Here is a 23,732-nt window from a genome sequence, read left to right on the forward strand (position 1 = left end):
ATCCAGGTCTTACAACACAACAAAAGAAGAACGTTTTAATGCTACTAAATTTTTATACCCGTTACTCGTATACTAGATTCGTTTAAATGAATTTAACTGGTAGACATTTTTAACATTTTTAAAATTGTTTCATATTTTATTCACTTATATTTAGCGATATCCCAGAAAAATGATGAAATTTTTCGTTCGCTTTCCACTAGCTGAGTAAAGGGTATGTGATAGTCGGGGAAGTCGACTTACGCGTTCCTTCTTGTTTTAATGTTAAGTCTCACCAATAGTCCGCGAAAAATTAACAATATTTATAAGTAAACTGTACTTATCGAATAGATTTATCGATGAGCATATAAAATATCGCATAGAATACTAAGTCAAAATGCAACCACCAAAATTCTATCACAAGGCATTTAAATGTCATTGTGAAATTATTATTCTTTTCACATATAAAGTGACTTTCTCTCCGAAAAGGTGACATTAGTAGCTCTACCTGTAAATTGAAAAGTTTAACGGAAAGGACCATGTCTACCTTTGGCGCTGAAGTGGATCAGGTTTGGCCATCGGTCACCGGTGGTTCCCCGCATCTAACTGCTTACGGACGCAAATTGCTAAAGGATTGCCGGCAGGTGCAGAAGCCAATCGGAGGATTCCATGATTTGAGCGATGTGATGAAGATGTCCGAGATGTTTCCGCTGGAGGTATTGCAGTTGGGTGACCCCCAGACAACGTCGACTTACATTTCCACTTTCTTCTTGCAGTTCGGCGTGAACAGTGTCAAAGTATATCGTCAATCTCCATCGCGGCTTGCCCGTATAAATGATGAGGTTTCATCCGCCTATCCAGTGATACACGAACGTACATTGTTCCTTTACTTGCAGTACATGGAGCACAAGTGTCGTTGGGGTAAGCATTTCTCACGCCTAAATCGCCCTCTCAACTGATCGACTTGCCGCATTTCACCACAGGCAACGCTGTGGAAAGGCCCATCTACTTCAACTTATCGCTATGCGGATTTGTGCATCGCCTGCTGGCAAAGCGCTGCGCCAGCTTCTTTGCCCAGAACGACAAGTACTTGCTGCTGAACGGACAGTCCGGGGTCAGTGGCTTCGAAGCCGTGGGTACTCGGGAGGAGAAGGCGCCTCTGGTGCTGGCCAACGTGCTCAGCTACGACGATATCAAGCTCTCCGCTCTGCTTTCCGTGAGCTCACGCACGGAGTTTCTCAATGAGGGCGAGCGCAACAATTGCGGTCGCGTTGATGGGCACACCAAAACTTTGCAACGCCGCGGGGTTATTGTGGGCATGATTGGAGCCCGTCTGTCGCGGCGTAATCTAATGGAGTTCCAGGACATTGTAATCGCACGTCAGCAGAATACGCGTGAAAGGGGCTACGGAATGGCGTTGGGTGAGCCGGCTACAACGCGGGAAGAGGACTATCGACGACTATGGCGCGAGTTCTATGCCACGCCGGATCTCATCCACGGCCAAGCGGTCATCGACAATCAGCGTTTCGGACCATCAAAAAACAAGATGGACGTCTTCGACAATCTGGTGATGAAGCGGCGTTACGCCATCAGCTTCGACTTGCTGCTGCTGGAGACACAGGAAAGGGCTAAACGCATGAAAAAGTTGGCGTACCTCCATGTCGTGGGCTTCGGCTTGGGCGTGTGGAAGGCAGCAGAGCAGCAGGAGCGCATCTTCATGGAGACCTTCGAGCAGCGTATGCGCACGCTGGGCAACAGGCTTAATAACGTTGGCCTCGTCCACTTCTCCTGGTTTTCGATCACCGACTGCGGCGGTCTAAGCAACGGATCGCTGATAGAGATTCCCGGGCATCCAAAGGGCGGCATCAGGGTACTCATTTCCAAGCGCAATCCAGCACGAAAGTTGACTGATCCTGAGCACGCCAAGATGCTGCTGGTAGTCTCCTACGCTTGGGATGGAAACGCCCTGCCGGGTAACGAATTCTGGATGGTAAGTACATAGATTGACAGTGCCTTAGCCACAAATGTTGATATTAGGTGGTGAAACAATGAATATATATTCTGTGGTTTGGCCAACTCTGTGTTCTAGTTTTCCGCTAATGCCCTTTATATTAAATAATAAGAACATTATCAATTTAATGAGGGCATGCATTATCAGCTAAGTCAGTGTTTATAATTGTGTTAAGTGCAATTATAAAGATAATTCAATTTAGTGATCATTAAACTTGACATTTAAGTAGTTGTAGTTCTTCACTTTCTTCTTTCTAATCCCACATATTATAACCTTCATTCGTTTTAGAAAATGCTGAAGTCCACAGGTGACTCCTCGACGGCCTGCTCCACGTTGGTGGCCGAGCTGCACAATCCGTACATTAACGTGAAATTCTGCAATGGAGGGAACCTGCACATCGCCTCACCGGAACACGGGGTGCTCCACATAGCCGAATATGCCAATCTGGTATTTCGGAGCGAGAGTCACGACTAATGGCATACGTGAATCTGCCTGCTATCTAATCTTATCTAATCGTAGCTACTGTTTTATTCCACACTTTGCTGTAGGTCAATTCCATGACCTTTTGACGCAAACATGACAATTCCACAAAAAAAAAAGGACTTTATATTATATTCGATTTTATAAGACGATCTGCACCATTTTAAACCAATTCCAATTGATTGAATTGTAAAAAAAAACCATGAAAATGCCTTGACAACGAGACAAATAGGTAATAGAATTGAGAATTTTGGTTAAACCATTTTTATGTAAGCCGTGTAAATACATGTGAATAAATGCAGAGCAGTTCCTTATGCCAAACTATATGTGATGTGTTAATTATAGCGTGTAGCCCAACTTGGAGACCCAACCCAAACCCTCGACAGTGGTCGTCTTGGGCTTGTACTCGCAGCCGACCCATCCGTCATAGCCGAATTCCTGGAGAGCCTTGAACACAAAGCCGTAGTCCAGCTCACCGGAAACGTCCGGCTCGTGGCGATGCGGCACCTGGGCGATCTGGAAGTGACCGATGAGTGCCTTGTACTCCTCGAGCGTCTTCGACACGTTGCCGTGCAAATGCTGCAGGTGGTAGAGATCGGCCAGCAATTGGATGTTGTCCGCAGCTACATCGGCCAGAATTCCAGCGGCCTTGGAGTACGAGTTCATGTAGTAGCCAGGCACGGCGTACTTGTTAATTGGCTCTATCACGCCGATCATTTTGCTGGCTCTGAGGCTATCGGCGGCGATCTTCAGATTGGCGGTGTACGTCTTTGTGTAGTCGCTCTCCTGGCCGCCCTTGAAGAGTCCAGCGGTGAGATGGATCTTGCCGCAGTTAACCTGGCGGGCGAAGTCAATGGTGGCATCCAACTGGCTACGGAAGAGCTTCTCCGAGCCAGGCACACTGGTGGATCCGAAACGCAGCTGATCGTCGCTCTTGTCGAAGGCCAGATTGACCAAACTGACCACCACACCCGTCTCCTTCACGGCGGACACCACGTCGCTGGTCTCGCCATCGGGATAGGGGATCTCCACCGCACGGAAACCGTTCTGGTGGGCCAGACGAATCCGCTCCGCGATCGACGTCGCCCTCTCCGTGAACAAAAAGTTCAGGTTCGCTGCAAACTTGAGTGCCATCTTCCGGGCTGTCCGTTCGCTAATCTCCGCCTGCGTTCACGCTTGGTAAACAACTGGGGGAAAACGATGCGATTACCCGTTTTTTATATTATATCTACCGACTTTTGATACTGCCAATGTCATATGGCGCCGGAGCTTTTTCGACCAAAGCTTTGCGTGACATACATACGTATGTTTTTAGTTATTTAGCTGGCACCAGAACCATTGCTAAGAATTAGTTGTAACCCTCGTTGTATATAAAGCATTGACTCCACCTAGCGGACGTTAAGGGAACCATTGAATAAGACGCATGTTTTGGCCAACATTTTAATTTTTAATTTCCAAACCAATAAAAACAAAAGCAGTGCATAAAATGATAATTTGGTATAACGAATGCAAAGCTGTGAATTTTGAAAAGCAGGCAGCATTGCGCTTCAAATTTCTACTCTTTCGGGGCCACTTGGTGCATCGTCTTCATCACTGTCGGTTTCGGTTTTTTCTGGCTTTTTTTATTAGCAATTTTTTAAATAATCTGATGTGACTTACAGCTGTACCAAGTGACGAATGGGGTTCGAATAACCGAATTGCTAGCTGTATACGTGTACGGCAAACCCCACGCCAACTAGATGGAATAAAGTTAGATTTGATCAAAACGATCCCGGCAGATTCGCATCCTGGGAAACATCCTTCTGTTAGGTGGGTACGCCCCCATGTTTTCCTTTGCCGTTGGCGGTGTGGTAAGTTCATCATATTAAATTAAATATTAATATTCAGCTTATTTAAATTTCTAGCCGCCGCGCTAATTAACTCGGTGTGGCTAAGAAATTTTGGTCGAATCGTATCGACGTGTTGTACACTTTATAAGGTCGGAGACTAGGTTACATCATTTTCAACGAATCTAGTATACCCTTTTACTCTACGAGTAACGTGTTTAACTACGTGTTGTGACCTTCTTTGTATGCGTCACATTTGTTTAAAAGTTTGAAACAGCTAAAAATAAGCCATGTTTGTCTGTCCGTCCGTATCTCGGGATCTGAGGCACTCTACAGGCTAGAAAGCCTCGACAAGGTATAACATTCCAAATGCAGGCTATTATTTTTATAGTTATGGCAAAAAACTGATTACTTTATGACCGATGTCCTACTTGGACATTCAACAATCACTTACCCAAGAAAAATTGTACAGGAGCACGTGTGGTTTGCAAGAAAAGTTGCTTGAAAAATGTATTTTGGAAAGATGTAAAATATCATGCAGCGCGCCTAAGCCAAAGTGACCTATTCGTCTTACCAAAATATTTAGAAAATGTATGTTTGAAATGTGCAATTTAGTTCTTTTTCTTTTAATCTTGTGTGTTATGCTCACATATCGAATGCTCACATTGGACTGAGGTTTTGTCCAGTCCAGAAGTAAGATACAAATGAAATTTCACTTCATTCATCACATTTGTCTGTCTGTCGTAAGATTTGTCGTCTTGTCTGTTTGTACCTTTTGTCCGTCCGTCTGAACGGTCAAGATATTACGAAATGGTTACATTTATATATACACATTTATATACTTATTAACATTTATATATATATTCAACTGAAACGTCTAGGTCTTCGACTATATTAAACGTTCATTCAGATTTGCTAACGTTCTGCGCACTTCTACATCCGTTTAAGTTGCTTTACGTTTTTCTACATCGTTTTTACTTTATTCTACGTTCTTTCAGTACTTTCTACGTCCTTCAACGTTGTTCTACGTTTCTTTACGCCCCTTTAATTTGTTTTATGTGCATTTACCATTTACTAAGTTAAATAAAATAAATAAAGAATATAAACTAAAACGAGTAGTAAAACCATCGAATTATTGGCTATTATTGGCCACAATTTCAGAAAGAAACTCACAATCAAAACTAGCTGGCAATCTAATAACAATTCGATATGCACATATGTATTTGCCAAAAAGCTGAAAAAGGATTAGGGAAATTGAATTGGTTCGTCTAACCAGACGGATTCGGATGACCCCATGTGGGCAATTTAAATGCTGGACTTTTTGGACAATATACATATGTACACACATACAACAAGAGGAAAAAAGAGCAATCTAAAACAGACATGTCACTGCCATCGTGTTGCACTGTTTTAGCCGAAATAATAATAGTGCAAATAAATTGCACAAATATCCTATTGTTTTAGCTTGACAACCCATTTTCGTTTCTATCTCTATATATATTTGTATTTCTATTTCTATTTCTGTACCCGGAAATGGAAATGTGGCACTCGTCGTCCGAAATGCATTTCCCATACGGCTACGGACCATCGACAAAGGCAATTAAATTTGTAAAATTTTCGCAACGAGTGGAAAGTGCAATGTGCAATGTGCAACTTGTGTGACCTCATTGATTAGCCAGATGCTGTTGTTTCTGCAGTTGGTCTTTATATTTAAAATTGATTGCATTCAGCATAGGAATTGGATTCGACAGCACTACAAGCCCGGCACATTCGCAGATAGATACTTAAGTTAATGAAAAGCTAACAATTAAAAAGGAAACTGTGCCATAAATCAAGTACATGCATAAATTAGTAAGTTAAGTGATTATGTAGTTAGTATATGAGTTAAATCCTACTATGTGTTCTATATTATTTATACAAATAATGTTGCGATAATTTTGTAACAATTTAGCTTATTGCGCTCCAGAAATGGCATTAAGTTATATAGTATATTTTAAAGTTTTTCTAAGTGGAAATTTTATGAAAATTAACATTGTTGCTGACGGCCACAGGAATCGTCAACCGTTCATAACTTTTTAAAGAGGTGTTCAAAAGTATGCTTCACAAAATTGTACACCGTCGTTTGGCATTTGTTCTTCGCACTGGCGAACCCAAAATAAATCCCTGCATACTTTCGAGCACTTCTTCTTCGCAGATTTGAAACCTGTTGTTGGTCAATTTTTTTTTTTATTTCGGCCACGAAACGACGTATTTGTACATATCATACAAATTACAAATTAAATTGGGTCAAAGTCATTTTAAATTCGTGAGCGGACAATCCGAATTAATTAAAGAATCTCTGCCTGTATTGTCGGCGACCTGAACAAAAGCATTGACTTTTGTTTGTCTTTCGTCTTGCACAATAAATAACGAAATTCCTTTTGAAATTTCCAGCTGGCAAAGCGAAGAGAGCGACGCCGCAACTTTACCCTCTCGACAATTCATTCCAATGCCGTTACCGTTGGCCATTTTCTCTCTTTTTGGGAAATCGTCGGAAAAGCGTGAGAAAATTATGGGAAATTTGTGGGAAAATCCCCTGGCTGGCCGGCGGTCTATAAAAGCGCGCTTCCCTCGCCGAGCGCGTTACAAAGGCAGGCGGACTGCCGACGCGAGTGGCAGGATAGAGCGGCTAACAAAAAAAAGGGCAAGCGGCTAAAAAAAGGACGAAACAACGTAGTGTTTACTCGCAGTTCAATTTTACATTTACTCCGGAAACGGACGACCGCGATCCTGTTCCATTTTTTTTCTTTCTTTTTTTTATTATTATTTTTTTTTTTTGTGGTGCCGCATCCTTGTTTTGGCAGATTTACACAAAAATAAAAGTGACAAAGTGCGCTGCACATGAGTCGAAGGACGCGCGCCTTCAGCATCCTCGCACCAGCCTCAGTGGAACTCAAGCCGAGTCGCCGGAAAACCCATCCATCCATCCCATACCATCACTACCATGCCCACACGATTCATTTCGCGCGTCCATAGTTTTTCCTGCCGACCGTGGCTTTCCATCCACACAACCCCCACCCACACCCAGGGAACACTGTTCAAAAAGTTGTGGTCTTTGTATGCTGACATATACAAGTACTTAACGGAATACCTCATAAAGTGGCCAAGTGTGATAATCTAGTAATTGTGAATGAATAGAACATTGTATGAGCCGTTTATATAAGGAAGGCTACGTAGAATATGCAGATAGATCCTTTCGATTTGAATTTTGACTTGAATATTGCGAAATTTAATTATAATAATGACTACGTGATACAACTACCTGATAATCTTCCATAGAAGACTCCGCAAGAGTCTTTTAAGCTATTAAAAGCAAGTAGTTTTCTGGTTGTTAGCAATGGATTTTAAATTGGAAATAAAATGGCAAACGACTGCGTTATTATTTCTAATCACCGGAAAACATTTGAGCCGAACTTTATTCTTCCCGAAAGTATCAAAATTATTTTCTCTGCAAAAGGAATCGTGCTTGGCCATTTAATTGTGGTCTCTGGTGACCAGCAGGGGTTCGGAATGGGATGTGCGATGTGGGATGGGTGGATGCGGAATGGTAGGATGCTGGGATGCAGAATGGGAATTGTGGAGGTAGAATGGTGCTTTCTTCGATTCAATTCGATTTGTCGTAATGAAGCTAGTCCACGGAGTCCCATCCAATAGTTAACATATTTTTATTGCCTGTTGTCGCCAAAGTGTCCCCCACCCGGATTCGCCAGATCCGCCAGATCCGCCTCCATTTGCCCATCCCCAAGCAACCGTTCATGACGATGCCCATGCCCATGCCCATGCCCCCCACCACCATCTACATACTATACATACGTATATAGAACCATCTATATCCCAGCTCCCTTGGCAGTTTCGGTTTCAAGTGCCATTGGAGCTGAAGCTCCTCCGGATTGCCCACTTGATGGCTTGGCCGATTCAATGTTTGCGCTTTTGCGTGGCCAACAAGTGCGGATGGGAATGGTAGTGGGTAGTGGGTTGGGTATTGAGATTGGGATTGAGAGTGAAAGTGAAAGTGGGAGGGTGGGGGATTGGCGGGAGGTCAAGAGCTGGTCATTTGGGAATCGGGTTTAGGGTTCTCTCGAGTGGGCACCACCCGCCGCCGTTCCCCAAAGTTGCTTACATCATTTCGGGGGAGCCTTTAAAAGTCATGTTCACCAACACGGTGCTGGGCTGCCGGGCTGAACAAATCCAGAGTAATCAACGATGTCAGGGGAACTTCGTAAATATGTATGAGTTTTAATGCAAATCTTTACATTTCCCAATCGGAGGGACTTCAGGTACAAGTAACTCAAACATTTCAAGGGGAATTATCACAAGCAGCTGAGCAGCTGCCGGGGGAAAAGTTTTTAAAGTTATCATTTTCGTGGCAAAATATTAACTTAATAAATGCTGCAGCATACACAATTTTAATTAAAAATGTATAATAGCCTTGCGATTATTCTTTGCTCGTTAAATCGAGCGATGAAGTTAAATTTTGGTGTAGGAATTTACTGGCCTTATGCGGTTTTATTTCTTTAATCCCAATGGGTTAGTCCCTTGGAAAATCCCTGGGGGGGGGGAGGAGCACTTAGACCCTTCACGGGGGGCTACTCCTGATCGCAATCAATCGTGGTTGGTCAAACTTTCGCCAACCGAAACTTTTACTCCTGCCCACTTTTATCCACCCATCAGACACACAGCACACACAAACTTAGTGTTTGGCCAAGTGATTCATTAAAGCAATTAGAAAAGTCCGGAATCCGTGGCTGAGTGGACAAACATTTAGCAACACTTCTCTTGCATGCAGCCAGGATTTACGGAGCGAGTGCGAGACCACCTAATGCTCATTGAAATTTACGATTATGCTGCGAAATTATTAAACAATATGACCGCCAGAGGAGTCAGGAATTCAGTGGGAAAAGCAGGGAAAGCCGAAGCAGCCGAAGCAGCCGAGAGCCGTACTAAGGAATCAACAGGGAAATTGGGCAGCCTGCTTGGCCGCACACTGGCCAAAGTGGCCCGCTCCAATCCCGCCCAGCACGTGACCAATCTGCCCGTTTCCGCACTCCTGCTCCAGGCCCTCGACGTGGCGGACGTGGCCCGCGGACAGGGAATCGATTATCCCATCACTAGCACCACCAGCATCAGCACCACCTTCAACACCACCAACACCACCACCACGGGCAGTGACCCAACGGATGTGCTTGGCGGTCAGCCGCCGGCGTTCTCATTTCCCGCCAACGTCACTGGAGCATCGGGAAGTGCGGGGGATGCGGACGCATACCTGCCCACGGGCAATCTCAGCGGTTTCATCGAATCCTCAACGACGGCGGTGATGAGCACACTGCCCATTCCGCTGCCAATCCCCAGCAGCACCATGGCCACGCTCCAGGCCCAAACGGTGGCCACCTTCATCGCCGCCACCGGCAGCAAGAATCGCCCAACGACCATCGTTGTCTACCCAACGGGTGAGTTCCTAAATCCAGTTCAATTTCTTGAAAATTCCATCTTGCGCAAAATGCAGCAACATTTTGAAGTGGAACTTTGTAATCAGCTATCAAAAATTGCAGTAAAAAATACTTCCTTTTGTTGTCGAAATTTGATTTTGTTTTTTATCACCCAACAGATGAGTTCATAAATTATACAACAACAATTTTAAACAAGGGCTAACAAAATTTGCTTAAAAACATACTTTATTTTGTGTGCGAAAATGTTGTGGGGAATTTTATCATATATGTACGTAGAATACATATATACTTTAATTACCAAAAGCAAATTACGAGAAGTTGTAAAAAACACATTGCTTGCGGCAACTTTGGCCATAAATAATAAAAGTAATTTGCACAATTTACGACTTTTCTTAAATTTTACATCACATTTGATGCCAATTCTGTTTCGGCGAGTGAGTTGAGCGTTTTATTGTCGAGCAACATGCACTTAAGGAAGTAATTACTGTGCATTTGCCGTGCATTTCATGAATTTTCGAGCAACTGAAATCAAAATAACTTCCTGTTAATGCGCAACTGGCGCATTAAATTTGCATGGGCAAAAGTTCGGCTTAAATTGCTTTAAATTCAATTTTTTCCTTTTTTTTTTTTTTGCAAATCGAGTGGGGCAACTTGGTGAAGCGCTCTTAATCATGCTTGCCCGCTCGGCAAATATTAATAACCATCATTATGTTTATTGATTTTTTATTCAACATATTGTATGTACATATGTCCCTTCTGTTTTTCAAAATGCTGCAGCTTCTTGCTTTCCAGCTGCCACGTCGTTTTTAATCAAAAGAAGAGCCCAAGTGGGATTTGTCACCGTTTTGGGGCAACAATCAATTACCCCCGCGTCGCAAATGAAAGGACTCCTCGAACTGCCTTAAGTTGATTAGGAACATTTGCCGGATAAAGAGCCGTGCTCCGCTTTAGTAATCAAATCAAGTCGGTGCAGTCAGTCACCCATTGGGGTCGCGTGCCAGTCCTGGTTCCTGTATCCGTGGATCCATCAGTCTCGTCATCCTCCACATCCTTACCCCGCATCCGCATCCCAATTAGTCGCCCCGTTTGCCGGCGTTAATTTGCATGAGCTGACAACCGAGTCCTCATTATCCGCATTGACTCCGATTTCTCCTCCGGCTGGCGCGTCAACTTATATATTTTTTATATATATTTTTGCTTTTATAGTTCCTCGGTGGCACGGCCAACTTTGCTTGGCTTTCGAACTGGCTCAGGCCAATCCGAAAAGTTGGCCCCAAGAGTTTAAGTATGGACTAGGCTCCATTTCCATTTCCATTCCCATTTCCCATTTCCCCTGCTCCCATTCACCCTGCTCCATTCAGCAATTAGACAAGTCTAAGTCGCAGTAATTGCGACTGTTTAGCTGTTGATTGTGCCAGGCAAGTGTCGCCATCAGTTGAGTGGGTGGAAAAAAAAAAAAAATAAAAATGGTTGGGAAAACTGGATGGAAAGTTGGTGGGCTTCTCCAGCTGGCGCCAATGTCGCAGAGCCTCGAGCCGCTCACACATTAGAGTCTTAAAGGCTGCACGGAAAACAAATAACCGAGGGTTAAAACTGAAAGCACGAGGATTCCAAAATCACTGCCAGCGGTGGTGTCTAGAAGTGGGCAATAAAAACGAGAACATGGGATTAGGGGGAAAACATACACTTTTAGACACCTTTACAAGTGATCCCCCAGTCATTTCTGTCAATTCGATTATTCATCCAGGAGTTGGCATAGAAATCTCAAAGGATTTTCCGCTTGAATACATTTGAAAGCCTTTAAAGCAGTACTGTACTGCATATGTATAATGCTTTCTACTCAAAACGCAAGAGTTTGGCTTATTTATTTACTTAAAGCATATATAATCAGTATCTAATTAAGCTCGACTTGCAGCCTTGAAAAACTTTACATGAAATTCATTAAATTTTTTATTGTGTGACGTAGGCTGGCGTCCTTATTAAGCGAATGGCTCCTTCGTCACACTCCCAAGGCTTCTGTGCCGGCGAAATTTGTCGACAACATTGTCGACTTTCCTGCTCGCCTTATCGGACCCAAGAAAAAAAAAAAAAAAAAAAAAAAAAAGGCGCAGACTTTAGCTCATCCCGCCCGTAGGCCCATAACCATTCTCATTTCCCCAATCCCCACTACAATCAGAGCGTACATCTCGGGCATTATCGACGGTACAAGGGGGTGGTGGGTGGTGGGCGTTGGGCGGCATATGCCTATGTCAGCGCCCTCGTTGGCCTGTGGGCGTGGCACTCGAGTTGCCGCCACCTTGTCAGTTCGACGCAAAATACAACTTTTCGTCCATGCTGACAGCAATGGAATAAAAAAAAAAAAAGAAAAAAAAAATTGGAAAAAAAAGAAAACAAAAAGAATCGCAGATGGAGGAAAAAAAACCTTGCCCATTACAATTTCCCCAACAACAACGAGAAAAAGTGCGTAAACTCATCCAAAAAAAATGATATAACAGGAATGTGATGTCCTTCAGCTCCATTGATAAGTTAACAATGCATTCTACTTAGCGAAACACTCGAATGCCTGTTCGTTTTTTCGACGGGGAGTTCTCGTTTTTCATCCAGAGAAACTGAACTGAACTGAACAGAACTGGGGGAGGTTCTTTTCGCGAACAATACTTAAATATTCGATTTTTTCCCTTTTAAAATGTTCCACTGGTATAAGCTCAATTTAATAGTCAGTGCCTGAATGGCGAACTTATTGGAAAGCAGGAGGAGTAATTTAATAAATAAAAGAGTTTCGCACTCATTGATAGTTGGATTTTATTTTTCTATATATATATATATATATATATATATATATATAGTTTATAATGTGGTAACCAAACGCACCGCAACATTTTGTTGTTCGGTGCTGATGGGAAAACCAATCCCCTTTGCTAATTTAATCATGCTAATGTTGTCAACAGCTTTCGACTGTTTGCGGCTGAGACGTCCGTTTTGGTCAAAATTGAATGGGTTGTGTGTGTGTGTAGAGGTTGCCTTATGTAAAACCGCATTTTATTGGTAAGCACGAGGGCCCTAGCTTTTGGCCAGATGCCTGTCAGGGCACCACCACTGACTTTGATTTGGGCGGGAATTTGGACCGATTTGCTGAGCTGCAGCTTCGTATCAAAGTGAAACTTTGGGGCTCTATTAAATGCAAACTATTCTCCGCAAATGCCTTGCGGACATCAAAGTTGGCCCCCTCACATCCCCCCAACCGTTCCTTTTCCCATTTTGCCCGCCTTGAGTTGAACCGAAATCAAGCTCGAGTTGACTTTGATGGGAATATATTTGAATTGGAGAAATCACTTTACGCTACTATATGGGTGTATATGTATGTGTACCCAGCATATCTCTGTGTGCCGGAAAGTCAATACACTCAAAAAAAAAGGACTCTTATAAAGCAGGCACATAATGTTTTCAACAGCTTTTTTATCATTGCATGGTGAAAACTGGTCAAATAAGTCAGTAAGTAATAATAAGCATATCGATTTCCAAAGCTTTGTATGCCTCACATTTGTTTAAAAGTTTGAAACAGCTAAAAATAAGCCATGTTTGTCTGTCCGTCCGTATCTCGGGATCTGAGGCACTCTACAGGCTAGAAAGCTATAAGATAAGGTTGCCACACCCCGATCCGAATAACCCCCAAATCAGGAAAACAGCATCTGCTTTGCTTATAATTTCATGGTTTTATTACTGCACATCCGGCTCCTCCGATTCCTCAAGTTCAAATTTCAAAGCATACAGTTGGGTTAGCACATCCTTAATGGTGTCCACATAGCAGACCAACCAGTAGTAGTATATGCCCTGACCATTCTCTGTTTTGATGGCCAGCAAAACGGAGCGCAGGCATTTGAGATCGTTTGTGGTGGGCCACTAATCTGATCTTTTATCTGCCACTATTTTGTCGGCTACTAACTTATCCGGCAGGCCAAATAGTAGGTAGTCGTATAGCTTCTCTGGTTGCGAAGTTAGTTCCTGATCGCGGCATGCTTGAGCAGCCAGGACTAGGCATTGTCTAAAGTAAAATAAATTTCCAATGGACACTGTTTTGGCCACGTTGCGGTTCAGCTCAAAGGGATCCTGTACGCACACAATTCTATCAAGCTGGAAAGCGTGTGGCGGCGCACCTGTTGCATCATGCACGAGCTTCTGTTGCTCATCGTACTCGGGAAATCCTCCCGGTATGCCCAGTGTTGTCTCCTTGTCCACACAGCCGCCCAGAAACGGACTCAATAAACTTTTGTCAAAGTTGACAGTGCTGTAGTATATGAAGAAGTTTTTAAGTAAATCCAGCGTGGTGAGCCGTTCTGTAATCGGCGGCGTTAGGTCCAGGCTGTAGGCAAAGTTAACGCCCGACAAAATAACCGGTGGACAGAGTGACTGGAGCTGTTTGACGGATGGAACTATTCGATTCACTTGCAAGTTTACGATGATCAAGGATATTAAGCAATAGCTTGTCATGCCGCCATTGCAAATCAATTTTAGCTTCTTGGCCCAGATTTTCAAAAACAAGCTGAGCTCGCGTATCCGCTCATCGCGAAGCATCAGTTCGCCCACAAATCGGGAGTTAAATATGCCATTCGGATGTGACATATTGAAGTCTATGTTGAGTCCGGTGAGCTGATGCTTACATCTAACGATGGGCACGCTGGCATGACGAATGGTGTCCACATCTGCAAAGCATTTGGAACTTCGTAAAAAGTATGAGGTCGTGTTGTATAGATGCTGATGGAACAATGGTGGCGGGTTGCCGTTGGGCTCCAGAAACAAATCGAGGTCGCTCTCCTTCAATGCTAAATCAGTAACCAGTGAACCAAAGGGCAACACCCTAACCTTGCCCTTCATCTCCTTCTCTATGCAGTTGCGGACGTGCTCGAAGCAGGTTTTCATCTTTTCGAGATCAACAGCAAAGAAATTCAATACGGTGCGCAGGTGCCCGCCGGGCTTGGACTTCTCGAGAGGATCCCGCAGGTCATGGCGTTCGGATTGGCTTTGTGCGCTGTTAAATATCGCGGTAATGGCGTTCAATCGATTTCGCACTTGCTTCTGGAGCTTGCTGCCATGCTTGAGCAGCGCGTGGGCAAGGCAATCCTGCGCACTCTGGAAGGGGGCACCGCATACCATGCAAAGCACAAGATTACCGTCACCATCCCCAGGCGGAGAAGTTGATTCCGATGCAGAGGCCGACATTTTTTTATTCACGCAAAAAGAAGAATCAAAAAATGTAGACAGGTTTTTTTCTGTGACAGCTACGATTTCTTACTAGCTCACTTTGTAACGTCTCAATAAAGAAGTATAGTTTTGACAGTTCACATATAGCAGGTCAAATGTTCCTTAGATGTGAATTTTTTAAAACCTTAATTGCCTTAATTATTTATAAAATGCGTATTTATTTTCGAAGGGTTCCCACCATAACTTGGCTAAAAATGCTCATAAAGATGAAAGAATAACACTTTTGAGCAGCTATTTACCAGTGCTAACGATCCCTACCACTTTTTGAAGAATTTAGGAAAATTAATTTTTGGCTCAATTTTTGCATTTTTTGTAAGGGGTAACATCATCAAAATTTGCAAAAAATGGCAAAAAATGTAAATATCCAGTTTTAAACGCCGTTTTATTGGAAATTTTCTTACGAGCTCAACCAGGTATGGCATTCTATATTTGAACCTTTATTTGGAATGTTCTGACAAAAAACTGATTATTATTTTGTTCACTAAAAAGAAAACCAATAAAAACAAAAGCAAAAGCAAAACAAAACTAAACAACAGAACAAAAGCAGTGCATAAAATGCTAATTTGGCATAACGGCATCCTTGGCACAGCATCGTTGGCATCTCTGCCATAGCAACTCTCCGACGCCGATTTCGTTCATCGCTCGCCTGAAATGATACAAATTAATAATCTCCATAATATGAATTTTCAATTAAAAAATGAATGCGTACTTGTTTGCGGTAGCGATATTTCTGCGATTCGGATAAAGTCTTCCATTCACCCGAAGCTCTTGATAAGATAACTCGTTGTAGTCTTAGGTCTGGATGTTCTCTACGGTATTCAGCCACATATTCAAAAAATGGATTGATCGAAGGCATTTTCCCTTTTTCTATAGAATATTGTAGATTTCTGTATCAAATTCTGAAAAGAAAAGGAGAGGGGAGTTTAATATGGTATTTATTTGTTGTATGATAACTGTAATTTTTCTTTTATTTTTATTTGTAAGAATTTTAAATAATCTGATGTGACTTACAGCTGTACCAAGTGACGAATGGGGTTCGAATAACCGAATTGCTAGCTGTATACGTGTACGGCAAACCCCACGCCAACTAGATGGAATAAAGTTAGATTTGATCAAAACGATCCCGGCAGATTCGCATCCTGGGAAACATCCTTCTGTTAGGTGGGTACGCCCCCATGTTTTCCTTTGCCGTTGGCGGTGTGGTAAGTTCATCATATTAAATTAAATATTAATATTCAGCTTATTTAAATTTCTAGCCGCCGCGCTAATTAACTCGGTGTGGCTAAGAAATTTTGGTCGAATCGTATCGACGTGTTGTACACTTTATAAGGTCGGAGACTAGGTTACATCATTTTCAACGAATCTAGTATACCCTTTTACTCTACGAGTAACGTATTTACCTACGTGTTGTGACCTTCTTTGTATGTGTTATGGCAAAAAAAACTGATTACCTTATGACCGAAATTCGGAAAATCGTCTTTTGATATCGTCTTTTGAAAATTGGATATTTACAATCGGAATTTTCATCATAACTTCGCTAAAAATAGTCATATATATGTAAGAGTAACTGTTTTGAGCAGATAATTACCAATGCTAACGATCCCTATAACATTTTGATGTTTTTAGGAAAATCAATTTTTGGGTCAATTTTCGCATTTTTTATAAATTTGCAAAAAAAGGCCAAAAAATAAAATTCCCATTTTTGAACACAGTTTGATTGGAAATTTAATTACGAGCTCAACGAGGCATGACATTCCATATTTGGCCTATTATTTGAATGGTAATGTTTAAAAAACGATAATTAATTAGAAGAAAATCAGGGAACATCTCCGAATTTTTCTGCGTGTAATCTGTATGCTGCGCACATTCGATGGGCTTTGTTTGTGCTGGCGATGCTGCCTTTGTGCCGCATTCCTAAGAGGAATTTAATTTTATTTATTTTATTTAATATTTTTCACCGAGATACTCTAGTGTCTACGAAACACCCAAGTGTTTAACGTGAAACCCATGAGTGTTTTGCCACTCATCCCTTTTTAGGCACCTGCACCCAAAACTGTTGGGTGTTTGTCGAGTGGCAAAAAACGCCACCCTTGCAGTTCTCTAATTCCTATTCCATCGCCGACGTCAAATATGCAAACATTTAATTTCGATTCAAAGGACGCGTCTGTCTGAGTGGGGCAGAGGCATTATTTTTATTGTATTTATTGAATATTTCTGGCATCAAACGATGCCTGATGGCTCGGCTTGAATGGCGGGCTCTTCTCCAACTGCTGCTGCTGCTGCTGTTGCTCTTCGCTTTCCGTCCGCTGATACAGGACTCCTTCTTGGGTGCAAACTAAAGTAAACTAAGGAGTGCGGAGTAAGGACTCGGGACGCAGGACTCCCCCTTCGCGCCATCAATTTGTGTAAATTTGAACTGTCACTTTGAAGGCGTTAATTGGATTCAGTGGCGCAGGCAGCCGCGAGCTGTGGGATTCTGTGAGTCCTGCTGCCGAGTCCTTCTGCCGCAAGGAGCTGCTGATGGACAAAGTCGAGTAAATCCAGCTGAGGCGTTGATAAGGTCGTGGCAAACATTTTGTGTCGGCGCTCCTGATCGAACGCGAACTTAATCGAATAATGTCAGGCCAACATCAAGTGCTCCATTTACCCGGGGTGCTCCATGTACGGGGTTATCCAAGTCTAAAGCAGCTCAGCCCTGAGTCGATCAAGTTGGGAGCAAAGTGACACTCAAGCGGTCTTTGAGGGGATAAATAAACACTAAGAGTATTCTATTTTGTTTTGAGCGAAAATCAATTGACGCAGCACTTGTGATGTCGTTTAAGATACGCATATAATTTATATGCCACATAAAAATACAGGTTTTTATAAGTATTCAAATGTCCGTCTTGCACCTCGAAAGTAATTTAACGCCTTAATGATATTAGCATCCATTTACATAGTTTCGAAACTTTATTCGTTTCAATAATCTTTTCTGAAAACCTTTTCCAAAACTTTGCAGGGCATTCAGCTTTTCGTTTTTTTCTTTCCAATTTGTTGCCTTTATGCTACTTTTTCGACAAACAAAATTTGGGCCATGGCTTTGTGACTTAGATTAGAGCATCCGTTGGCAAGGACGAATGGTGGCGCTGTGTGGTGGATGGTGGGTGGTAGGTGGTGTAAGGATGAAGGTGGTTGACTGTGACGTATGAGTGGCTTGAGTGGAACTGGCAAATGAGGTTGCCTGGTCAGGGGATTGGATTCGCTACTGCTGCTGGCGGGATAAGTTCACCAGGTGGATCAGTTAGGGCTGTAAGTCCTGGCGGGATTTAAGTATGCCCAGCGAAACAAGGAAATTATCCTTGGGTAGCTCAGGCTTAAGCCTGTTTAACCTCGTGTTCAGAGCTCTTAAAGGATTCACTCAAAGTGGAGTGTATATACATATATTTATTTGCAATTAAATAGCTGAACCGTAAACACATCTTCAGTTCGACATGTGCGGTTTCCAATGCTCGTATATGCTGTATTTAAATTCCTTATTTGAATTTCTATGCTATAAGGTATTGTGGTAAATATATTCGCAACAGAACAGAATTAACCTCAACGTAATATTATTATTGTAAGACTTTAAGAGTGCCAGTCCCCAAAGGAAACACACGTACGCATATCAACCCAAAGAGGATTTTGAGTAAGAAACATGTTTAAAATGCTTTGTTTATGTCTGTGGGATAAATGTTTTTGTTTTTGCTAATTATACCTAATGGAATTAAGAGGCGAAATGGGGACTAAATGGCGGTGATGCAGATTTGCCTCGACTTAGTTTATGGCCGAGAGCTGAAATTAAACAGGCAGGCGGCAGGAATCGTTAACGTTGGAAAATGCAAATGGCTTAAATGGAATGTGCACACCGACCAAACCACCGCACCCACCCCCCTCGAAAAATTCATCCGTTCGTTCCTCGACGCTTTTCCCACAATTTCCACTTTTCCCATCCTGAGTTTCTGCTGATAAATGTTGCCTACTTTTTGGGGCCATGCAAATGAAGCGGAGATGAGATGAGCTCCGGAATTATGAGTTTGCGTTGGCCATAAAACCAGCCATTCCAGCACTTGGTTATTGTGATAAAATAAACATATAAATAAATAATCTTTGCTCTCGGATGATGGCAATGCTGATGGCATTTCTGCGGCTGACCAAACCCCAAACCCAAGCCCTAAAACCCGCAACCACAACAATTAGGGCCCCCTTGATTTTGGGGCGTTGACAGCCCCACAAAGTCGGCCGATTAACATTCGTGCATCATTTGGCGAGGCCGAATTGTTTTTGCCATTTTTTGTTTTGTTGCTAGCTGAGTGAGGGGTTGGTGGTGTATACATTGGCATAATGGGGCCAAATAAGGTTGGGCAAGGTCACACAGCCAGCAGGAGGCGAAATGTGACTTGATGGGGTCAAGAATGAGTACGGTTCTGCGATGTTGAGTGCGATTAAGTGGACTTGGAGGGGCAGGAAGTGCCCTCCACTTGGCTCAGCCAAGGAAATGTTCAATAAATTTTCGGTCAAAATATTTGCCTAGAGATGGGCAAGGTAAGATAGATAGAGTCAGGTACGCTGCTACGCAAACGGATAAATGGAGGCTTTAATGGCAGGGGTCGTGTTCTACGTGGTGACTTAAATTTGGATTAGAGAAACAGCAGATTCATTTGGAGTGTGGAGTACATAGATATAAATACTGAAAAGGAACACGTCTGGGCATTAAGCTGAAGTTTTATTAGTTAAGTTCTCAGTATTTAGTTTATCGTAAGATACTTACTAGGTGCGCTTCGTCACTAAGTGCAAAGTGCCGTTGGCAGTGACGAAATATGATAAAGTAAGTGTATATACCGAATTAACCCTTTCTTTTTAAATCCATTTCAGTTTCACCCGAGTCGATTGTCATCCCGATCGTCTCCTGTATCTTCGGCTTCCCCATCCTGGCGCTCCTGGTGATCTGTTGCCTGCGAAGGAGGGCCAAGTTGGCCAGGGAGAGGGACAGGAGGCGGAACTACGATATGCAGGACCATGCCGTCAGCCTGGTCAGATTTAGTCCAATACATAGGCTTAGTGAGTTTGAATGTCGTAATGTAATGTGTGTACGAAGAACGTTTCTTTTTCTTTTTCTCGTCTCGTCTCGTTTTCTTTTTTATCTCTGGTTTTGCAGCCACTCGCAGATCGAATGACTTGTCCGTATTTTACGACATCATGCATCCTGCATCCTGCAACCTGCATCCCAGCATCCCAGCATCCCAGCATCCTGCATCGGAGCAGATACAAAATTCATCTTTGCCCTCACTTTACGAGCATATAGCCCACACTCACATTTAACAGCACCCCCAGGTCCTTTGCCCACTGATATATATACACACTCGACTCGCTTTCACTTGGCCAGTTTTCCTCTTAATCTGTGCCATGTCGTGGCCATTAATACACCTGTGCCGACCATTGTTGTTGGATCAGCCAGCCTGCATAAAAGAAAGAAAGTTGGGAATCCACAAAAGGATGACAAAGAGCCCGACGACGCATCATCAATATCATAATCATTGTTTTTTAAGAGCCCGCATGTCGAGAATGTACCTTTGTACGGAGGCACTGAATTGTCATTGTCAGTGGACAGTGCAGTATCCAAACCAAAATCCCCACAAAATCCGAGCACAGGTGCATTAGCCATCCTGCCAGACACGCGCACTGAGAGAATTCGGTGCACGTTCATTTCATATTCATTGTCGCATTATTTCCACCTCTTTAGCGAAACTCTTGGGCGAAGACCATCTTCTGTCTATCGATTGCAGATTTCCAGTCATTTTCTATCAATTTAATATTTATGATATATACATATTCCATTCCGACAATATTGAAGTTCTTATCGAAACGGCAAAAAGATTCAATTTATTCAAATTATGCCAGGCATCCATGCTTCCTACCGAAGAGCAAACTACGGAAAACGTGAGTTGAGTGAAAGCAGTACAACTTAACTGGGAGAAAGTAAGGCATATGTGTGTGTGTGTGAGCTGCTTTACAAGTGTCAAGCGAAGAGAGAGAGAGAGAGGGCACTGAAGCAAGAGAGAGAGAGAGAGAGAGAGAGTAGCTCGACTTGCATTTGCATTTGCATAGCATACCTTTGGGCGCTCGCAGTCCTGTTTGCATATCACAAAATCGAATGGGGAGACGGGGGAAAAGCTGTGAGTGAGCGGCAGTTGGAGGAAAACACAAACACAAACACAAACAGGAAAAACTGTTGAGAGGGTTCGCTAGAATAGTAGCTTGCCCGCTTATTTAGCAATGCGACACACACGCACACACACACACGTGGCGCGCCCCCGGAGTTGCCACGCCCACTAAAGCACGCTGTCGTGCGAGGGTTTCAGTGCTTTATGTACGCACGAACACGCAGAAACATTTTTATAACTGTAAATTTCATATTCAGAACGCGGGGCGTCAACTGAATGTGAATCCGCCACTTCAGGTCGCATAGAGCAAAAAAAAAAAAAAAATAAAAAAAAAATAAAGCACTCTGGCAGAAAAAAAAAATAAACAAGCACACACACACACAGACGCAGTCAACCCTTCTTCATCGGAAACACACGCAGCAAATGGCGTCACATTTTGCTGATACCCTTGATTAAGTGCAGTTTCGCCATCGCTTTTCTCTCAACGAACTAATCGTGTGGCGCCACAGAAATCAATAGAAGTATAACCTCGTAATAATAGGTATCATTTAATCTAGGATTTTCTTCCTTTTCAAGGATTTGACAACCCTGCCCCGCCATTATACCCTTATAAATTTATAAAAATTTACCTCTGTGCAGCGCCGCAACGATGATGATTAAGTTGGTGTTGACGAGGTCGACACAACCGCAGGACCCCAAAAACGAGGAGCGACAACCGCAAACTACACTGGTTTTTGGCTGTGTCGCTTCTTGGCCCCAAAAACAACACACAACTCAATCCCCCCTTTCACCACCACCCCACCACCCACCACCCCTCCCCCCTCAAGTGGGGACATGCGTTTTTTGGCACACATTTTCGCAAAACGATTACGCATCACCGCAGATCCTTTGTCTCTTTTTTTTGTATTTCGTCCCAACCAATTTACCCCCCTTCTTGTTTTCGCATAACTTTTTTTGTCATCTCGTCTTTTATATATGTATGCTCCACATTTGCCAGGGACGACATCAAATTGAGTTAATCATTTAAAAAGGATGTTCATTTAGCAGCGAGTGAATTTTTTCGCATTTAATTACTTTAAAATCTGCTGGCGTTTTTGGCACAACGTTTTTGGGACACCATAAACTAATCAAACGTACATTTCATTTGCATGTTTCACAAGTAGTTTTTTTCACACACCGTTAGTAGTTTTCGCTTGTTAATACTGACACGGGGGCAATATACCCATTATTTGTTTAAGAAAATGGGAAAATAAGAAGTGCTGTCGCTCGTTTCGGCCAAGATATATATTTTTGAGATGCGATGCAAGTAAATCACTTTTCACCCCACGTTTTTCTCATTTTCGGCGCGTGACACCAGCACATCGTCCCCTTTTCGACATCATTCATATCATATTCACATATTCACCACAACCCCCATGGCATTTTATCCTGCTCGAAGGACCAAACGCAAAGAGACACATTTGATTAAAGGAAATTCTCTCTTCCCAATGCCCGCAAACCACATCCACAGATTACCGATCGTCGCGAGCTATCAGTCTACGTCCTGAACGAAGCCTAAGCCAGGGCTTCACCTCTCTGGAGCTGGACACTGTGCTGGAGGAGCGCTGCAGCGACGTGGAGCAAACGCAGACGGAGATGTTCAACGCGGAGTCGCCGATGGACACCACCTCCTACAAGATGTCCTTCTCCTCGAGCTAACAGTTAGCCAAACAGCAGCAACTGGAGCAGGCATCGCCCCAGGCCGAGATCCGAGATCCCCAAGCAGAGCGCCAGGAGCCGGATCTTAAGGTTCCGCCGGCCAGGTCGCCGTCACAGCTGGCTCCACCGCCACAGCTGCGCAAGACGGCCAGTGTGCGCGACGATCCTGCTGGTCTGGCCAAGCGGCGAAGCCGCCTCCAGGAGATCCGGGCTGCCAGCAGCAGTGCAGGTGGTGGTGGTGGCGGCGAGGCAGCTGCCGCCTTCACCAAGCGGGAATCGAAGCGGGATCGTCGACGTGGAGGCGGAGCAGTAGCAGCAGCAGCAGCAGGAAGTGGTAGCAGCGGCAGTGGATCCCAGTCGCCCACCATGCGCAAGTCGCATTCACTGGACGCCGCCGAGAGCTACTCGTTGGCCAGCATCCAGGCTCCGCTCTGGGTGACCCTCACCAATGCCCGCACCATCGATGAGCTGGCCCAGCAGAAGATGTGAGCTCCAGTTGCATCTGCATCTCCATCAGATTTCTTCAGTTAGCAAACCTCCGACAGTGTCTACAGAGCCCCGCCCACTTAGAAATCGTGTAAATGTTTAGATGAATTTCAAATTAGTCACATTACCGACACAAACGAGCTACTTGCATCAATAACTAAAGCTAAACCAATTTAATGAAGTTAAAGACCAAACAGAAATAGTAAAACAAAGCTAATAATAAAGTGTAAAAAATTTAAATTCACCTAAAACACAAGTCTTTTATCTTACTCTAATCGATGATTTCATCTGAGGCTTTAAGTACTGGTTCATTTTCATTACAGTGTGCTTT

The 23,732-nt window shown here is 43.4% G+C and overlaps 4 protein-coding genes and 1 long non-coding RNA gene across 5 annotated transcripts; 2 read left to right on the forward strand and 3 right to left on the reverse strand.

Moving 5' to 3' along the window:
- Positions 1-348: 348 nt before the first annotated feature.
- Positions 349-2,791, forward strand: LOC6739883. Its single transcript, XM_039297086.2, has 4 exons — positions 349-692; positions 753-897; positions 960-1,966; positions 2,276-2,791. Exons 1-4 carry the CDS (start codon positions 516-518, stop codon positions 2,459-2,461), a joined length of 1,515 nt encoding a protein of 504 aa, XP_039153020.1. The 5' UTR covers positions 349-515; the 3' UTR covers positions 2,462-2,791.
- LOC6740526 (putative hydroxypyruvate isomerase) lies at positions 2,704-3,733 on the reverse strand. Its single transcript, XM_002077316.4, has one exon. The coding sequence runs from the start codon at positions 3,599-3,601 to the stop codon at positions 2,807-2,809; it is 795 nt and encodes a 264-aa protein (XP_002077352.2). The 5' UTR covers positions 3,602-3,733; the 3' UTR covers positions 2,704-2,806.
- A 3,167-nt stretch (positions 3,734-6,900) lies between these two features.
- Positions 6,901-23,652, forward strand: LOC6739884. Its single transcript, XM_039297297.2, is given in 4 exon segments — positions 6,901-7,005; positions 9,119-9,779; positions 19,929-20,114; positions 22,728-23,652. Coding segments are annotated over 3 exon segments (1,491 nt in total). The 5' UTR covers positions 6,901-7,005; positions 9,119-9,151; the 3' UTR covers positions 23,405-23,652.
- Positions 13,492-15,083, reverse strand: LOC6740665 (terminal uridylyltransferase 7-like). Its single transcript, XM_039297296.2, is given in 1 exon segment — positions 13,492-15,083. A coding segment is annotated over 1 exon segment (1,500 nt). The 5' UTR covers positions 14,997-15,083; the 3' UTR covers positions 13,492-13,496.
- LOC123327360 lies at positions 15,426-16,635 on the reverse strand. The gene is made up of 3 exons (XR_006542080.1): positions 16,050-16,635; positions 15,748-15,937; positions 15,426-15,684 (listed from the first exon to the last, which is right to left on the reverse strand). It is a non-coding gene; the product is annotated as an uncharacterized LOC123327360 (long non-coding RNA).
- Positions 23,653-23,732: the final 80 nt, after the last annotated feature.

This window comes from Drosophila simulans, chromosome X, assembly GCF_016746395.2.
Source record: "Drosophila simulans strain w501 chromosome X, Prin_Dsim_3.1, whole genome shotgun sequence".
Classification (NCBI taxonomy): Eukaryota; Metazoa; Arthropoda; class Insecta; order Diptera; family Drosophilidae; genus Drosophila; species Drosophila simulans.

Excerpts from the sequence above, each read along its gene's own strand:
- LOC6739883 (XM_039297086.2), top strand. The coding sequence starts at position 516 with ATGTCTACCTTTGGCGCTGAAGTGGATCAGGTTTGGCCATCGGTCACC. Across the intron at positions 693-752 it reads CCGAGATGTTTCCGCTGGAG|TTCGGCGTGAACAGTGTCAA; the intron begins GTATTGCAGTTG and ends TTCTTCTTGCAG. Across the intron at positions 898-959 it reads GGAGCACAAGTGTCGTTGGG|GCAACGCTGTGGAAAGGCCC; the intron begins GTAAGCATTTCT and ends ATTTCACCACAG.
- LOC6740526 (XM_002077316.4), bottom strand. The coding sequence starts at position 3,601 with ATGGCACTCAAGTTTGCAGCGAACCTGAACTTTTTGTTCACGGAGAGG.